The following is a 5,999-nucleotide window of genomic DNA, read 5'->3' on the forward strand; positions in this document are numbered from 1 at the left end:
TATTGGGCAGGAATTTTCGAGGTGTTACAGCTGAGAGACGCTACTCTTCCGTTTGGCGAAGGTAAACCAGTCCCTATCCGAGATCAACTTATAGAACATGCAAAAACAGGGGAATCGACGGCTCACCAGAAACCGCCACACTTGACAACTCAAAATGTACAACCCTCATGAACCCTAAAGGGTGCAATTGGGAGAAATGAACTTTAAAATGACGTAACAAGTCTATCTTGAAAGATGAAAGTGGGTAACGGACACCATAAGAGGAAAACAACAGAGTGTAAAGAACGACCCGGTCAGGTGTGCACTCGGCCGAGTCATCAGGACCGGATAAAGTAGGGGAGAAACGCTCCGGTATCTTGTAAGTTTCAACGAAGGATTCCAAATCCTTTGTCGTCAAAACAGAGCGGATCATGGAGCGGCCGGTACGGCTCATGGCAAGACAGAGTGGTAGTCGGAAAGTTGTAATGGAAGAGAGAAGGGGGGGAAGTGTGGAAGAGAAGTGGTGGAAGTTAAATGAAATTCAAAAAGGCTATGAGGGTTTTTAAAGAAGGTAACTGACGAGAGGGGAAAACTGTCACATCACCATCCTTTCAAATTTAAAACCACCGTGCACGTGTATTAAGGGGATTAAACCCCCGCCATTGATATTCGGCGATTAATGAGCCTCGAAAAAAGAAGGGGCGTGTGATGATTAGCTAAGGGTGGCCCCCCCATGAACAGTTATGATTCAGCCCCGGATCATGAGACTTGAATCTCAGAACCAGGGACTAAAGATGACTTGACGACGGGCCCATAGATTGCTCCATTTACCCGTCTTGGGATACTCTCATATAGGCCCCACAGATAAAGCCCAAAAAGTGTAATACATGCTTACTAAGGGTTCTCTTACACAAAATAGGCGGGAGAAGGAACTATCGGAGATATGCAGGGTGCATTAAATGAGCGACGTCAAAGGCATCTCCGGCTGGCACAGTACCTCCGAGCCGGTATCATTAAATGAGGGTGAACATCCCACCGTTGGGGCTCAGACACGTGTCTGAGTCCCCCAAAGATGATCAGAGTCCGTTAGATCGTCTCGGTATTGTCCCAAAGGAGAGGTAAGGAAAAGATCTACAACACAAGGCCAAGGTATCTCACTTAATGCTCTCATTTATTCCGACCATAATTCCGTTACATTAAATACACACACGTATTTATATCAGATTCACACCATAGAGATTGTTCCGGTGATCACACTCATCGGAATAAGTTACTCTCATAGGGTCTGTTTGGTATGGGGTAATGGAATGGACGAGTGAATGGAATGAACGAGGTAATGGAATGGACAAGGGAATGCAATGGATAATTACTTTTCCATGTCTTGTTTGGTTACCATGTGGGAATGGATTGAATTATAATTGTGTATTGTTTGGTAGGCAAGAAAAAACGAAGAAATAAAATCAGCGGTGAGTGGTGGTGGTCGGTGGTAGGGATTGTGGGTGGTTATAGGTGGTGGCGAGTGGTGGTGGAGGCGGCGACAATGGTGGCAGCGGTGGCCGTCGGTGGTGGTTGGTGGCTGCGGAGGTAGCGGTGGGTGGTGACGGTGGTTGTTGTTGATGGCGGTGGTTGTTGGTGGCAGTGGTTGTGGCGTCGACGGTGGTGGTGGGTGGTGATGGCGAGTGGCGTTAGCGGCGATGGTGGTTGGTGGCAGCGGTGGGTGGAAACGGTGGCGGGTGGTGGCGGCGACGGTGGTGGCTGTCGGGGTGGCGGCGGAGGCGGTGACGGGTTGCAAGTGGAGGCGGCGATGTCGTCGGTTGTGGGTGGTTATGGTGGTGGCGAAGGTGGTGGGTTGTGGTGTTGTTGGCGAATGGTATAAGAGGGGATGGAATGAAAAAAAACATGCGGGGTGGATGGAATGATTTTGAGGGAATGGAATGCCTTATTGAATGGGTGATTCAATTCCATTGACCAACCAAACATCCTTTTCTTCATTCCCTCGTAATGAACCATTCCATTCCGCCCCTCATTCCTATATACCAAACGCTACCTTACTCTCCGGCAAGTTTACTTATTCTCACGCTGGAGCTTGGTCACGGATCCCCCTCCCCCTGGGGCCCTCCGTGACGAGGCTAACGGTTTCCTTTTTTGTAGCAAGCCGAAACTAGAACATCACGACGTCAGCGAAGACCCTTTGAACGTCATCCAGAGATTTGAGGATTTGACAAACCCGGGGTTATTGTTTGAGAAATTAGTCATGCTAAAATTGGGTAATTGAGAGTATAAAGTTTTGTGAATGATGGATAATTTGATTGAATTAAAATGGAGAAGGGTTGTATTTTATATTGTTTATAAATATTTAAAATTTTCTTTTTTGTTTTTTAAAATTACCGTTCAACGACGGTCATATTTGACCTTCATCATCGGCAAACCAAGCCCGTGAAAGATACCCGCTAGCCAAACCCGAGGAGGTCGTTGTGGTGTAGCCGAAGCGGGTATCAACATATCCAACCCACATTACCCCTCACCCTTAAAAATAATACATGAGTAAAGCTATGTGCACACTTATTAAAACCAAGTATGTCATGATTATATATGTCTGAAATTGTTTTGAACGTATTAGCAAAAATAACTGCTTTTATCATATTCTCTTAAAACTAAGAAATAAAATGAGTGTTTTAGTCGTTTGACTTGAGTAATGGACTGAAATTACATATTTCACACGCTTAGGAGTCTTGTTTTTAATTATTAAAACATAAATATAGATTTATTAGTTTAGGGCAAAGAAAATGTAATTTACTTTATACAAAAATGAATTAATTCTTTTTATATGTAAAGATTAGGCCCAAACCATGCCAAAGTTTGTTTGTGCTTGTGTGGTGCAAAACCAAAAATAGACGAACCTAATCCACCACTTTTGGTTGTGGTGCTACTTGTGCCAAACCCTACTCATTCCATTCCCATGACATCTTGTCTTTCTTGACACACTTGCTCGACTTCATGCTCCACACAACTCTCTTGCTGTCACACACACACACATCGCCTTAAAGGATTACGGGTTCTGCCCGAAACCAAACCAAAAATTCGGTTTCTTAACGTTTCTATATCAAGAAACTAATTCTGGTAAGCTTTAATTAAACCTAAAAAACTAGTGGATTAGGCTTTTGATCAACATTAAAATATCAACTCATCCACGTGTCCACACATCTTATGATCATTTAAGATAGTGATGCGTTATATTCAAGAATTGAACCATATTATTTCTTGAGTGCGGGTTTGAGTCTACTTACCATGAAGGTACATCATTAATAAATGGAAAAAAAAAATAAAGAAATATTAAAAAAAGAAATAAAAAGGTAGAAAGATGCCTACTTTTATATATCACTCACTTTTCGTGAATGAAAGGCAAAGCATGACATGCATCACATTTTGGGTTCAACACTGGCCACTTACTCAAAGTATTCCACACTCACTACACCACTTCAAAACCAAATTATACCAATCCTACGTACAGTTTATTTAACATTTTAACATATTTACTTTAATCATGTTATTATATATTATGTAAGGATTATTAGGGCGCCATTCAACACATAACCAACTTTAAACAGAGAATTACGAGAAACGTTCAATCAGATTTAAAACATTAAATACAAGTATGCGGTAATAACAACTCTATACTTAAAACTAATATCGTCTTGTTCATATTAATCAATTACCAATACCAATTACAAATAAAGTATCACAACTTGAAAATATCTAAAACTAAGATTAACTTAAAAATGTTTCGTATTAATTAATTAATCTAGATGTTTGCTTCTCCGCTTCAGTAATGGCAATCCACCAGTGCTGGGGCGGAGAAGACAAGAGGTTGCTGCAAAGAACCCGCAGCAAACTGAAAACTCGAGTGGCCAGCAGCGTCCTCAACAACCTCCGGTGGCGGAAGGTTGAGATCTAAAGACAGCACAGGAGACTTCTCAATGACATGATGATCACTTGCATCGTTCATGAGACCGACTTCTGGTGGCGTCGTTGGGCTTATTGAAGGCGGCAGAGGTGCGCGATGCCTTCTCATATGACCACCTAGAGCCTGTCCTGATAAAAACTCCGATCCGCATATTGAACATTGATGGACTTTTGTTTGACTGTTGTTCTTGTGTCCAGTTTGGATGGAACAACTATCAGCTGTCACCGGAGAAGTTATTTTATTCATAACAATTTTGTTTTCTTCATATACAACCATAAGTTTCGGTTGATATTCTTTCGAATATTCCGGTTTATTTTCCATGGCCAATTTCGGCTTTTTGTGACTGGCTCTATGTCCACCAAGGGCTTGGAATGACTGAAAAACACGGTTACATGTTTTACACTCGTAGCAGCTCGTATTAATATGTCCTCCACTGGCTGTCATCTCTGTAACGCTCCGTATTTTCAGTTTCTCAGTCTTTCGACAGCAGAAATCATCCGATTTATCATCATTGAGCGGAGAAACACTGTGAGCGAGCATAATCAAGCAGTTAGCCATGTCTTCTTCTTCTTCTTCATCCGATGATATTGCCTTGTACGAGTTAGAATAAGTTGTTGTAACAGGAGACCCGGGGCTCGGGTGGTCCGTACGCTTTCCTGTGATGATTTGATGGGCTTGATCATGGTTCTTGGCCGGGGATTCTGGCATAAAGTCCATTCTCTCGAGTGTATATCCAACTTTAGAACTTTTAGAGAGAGAGAGAGTGTGTGTGTGTTGGTAGTGGTTAACTGGTTATTGGGAGAGTGAGGGCATTGGTTCCATTTATGTACATTGTGAAAGGGATAATTAACTTGCTGAAAAGTTTAACTCAAAGGTGACAAGGTTAAGGAATAATTTTATTAAAACTTAATTTTTTATTTTAACATTATTATACAAAGGCTCCTAAAAATAAAAAATGTATAAAGACACAATTATGGATCGCAAAATATAACATGACATTGAGCGAAATATAACACAATGACGAAAAATATAACACAATGTAGAAGAAAAAAGACACAATTAGTCACAAAAAAACACATAATAACGCAAATATAGAAAAGACACAATTAGTCACAGAAAAAGACACAATGATGTAAATAAAAAGTCTAAAATCTACAGGCTAAACATCTAAAAACAAAAACCTAAAATCTTACATTGTAGAATTCGATAAGACGGTTCCAATACCGCTTAAATGAGGTTAATCGGAGTCCGTTTGATACTCTTTCTTACAATTTCTTATTTTGAAGAGACTTTGTATTTGATCATGTCTCTTTTATTATAAGAGCGTTTATAACTTTTTATAGATGTATAATATTCTATTTATACGACCTAGTGGTACACTGATATGATCTTTACCTCTCTGTATAGATTCAAATCCTTCTATTGATATGATCTATTGGTACACTAACATGACGTTTACCTGTCGATACATATTCAAATCCTTACAAGTGTAAGGTTATATATGTTGTATACCGGTATAAAAAATCATTTGTAAAAAAATATACGATTCCATTGGCGCGAGAATATGTCTAATTATTGTATAAAAGGACCTTTGTTTGGTTTATATTTGTCTAATAAACTTAATAATGAATTAATAAGGACGGTTACCAGAAAATTGAGTAAGAGTATCACTCTGGACTAAATTACCAAAATTAATTTCCGAGTTAGTGTAAAACTTTACTTGTTTTGGTCGATGTCTAAAATGGTTAATAAAATTATAATAATTGAGCCTTAAATTTAACATTAATAACACATATGTCTAAAAATATAACTAAATGACACATATAATTTTTTGATCTTCTAATTCTTTTCTTTTCTTTGATTCTCTATCTCAATCTTCTTGATAAACATATTTTTATAGATGCTTTGTAAACGTATGAATCATTTTTCTTAATTAAACTACATTTGTATAACAAAGTATGGTAATATACTTGTCAAAACTGTCATAAAAGATGATACTCATTGTAGATCTAACACAAATCACAACAAGATATCCAAACCAGATGTATTAACCCTA

The 5,999-nt window shown here is 39.3% G+C and overlaps 1 protein-coding gene across 1 annotated transcript; it reads right to left on the reverse strand.

Moving 5' to 3' along the window:
* Window positions 1–3,657: 3,657 nt before the first annotated feature.
* On the reverse strand, window positions 3,658–4,731 carry LOC110904227 (zinc finger protein ZAT5). The gene has a single exon (XM_022150057.2). It carries the CDS (start codon window positions 4,658–4,660, stop codon window positions 3,803–3,805), a length of 858 nt encoding a protein of 285 aa, XP_022005749.1. The 5' UTR covers window positions 4,661–4,731; the 3' UTR covers window positions 3,658–3,802.
* Between the last annotated feature and the right edge of the window lie 1,268 nt (window positions 4,732–5,999).

Source organism: Helianthus annuus, chromosome 14 (genome assembly GCF_002127325.2).
Source record: "Helianthus annuus cultivar XRQ/B chromosome 14, HanXRQr2.0-SUNRISE, whole genome shotgun sequence".
NCBI classification, from domain to species: Eukaryota; Viridiplantae; Streptophyta; class Magnoliopsida; order Asterales; family Asteraceae; genus Helianthus; species Helianthus annuus.

Bases quoted from the DNA above. Each gene is read 5' to 3' on its own strand.
- LOC110904227 (XM_022150057.2), bottom strand. From the start codon at position 4,660: ATGGACTTTATGCCAGAATCCCCGGCCAAGAACCATGATCAAGCCCAT.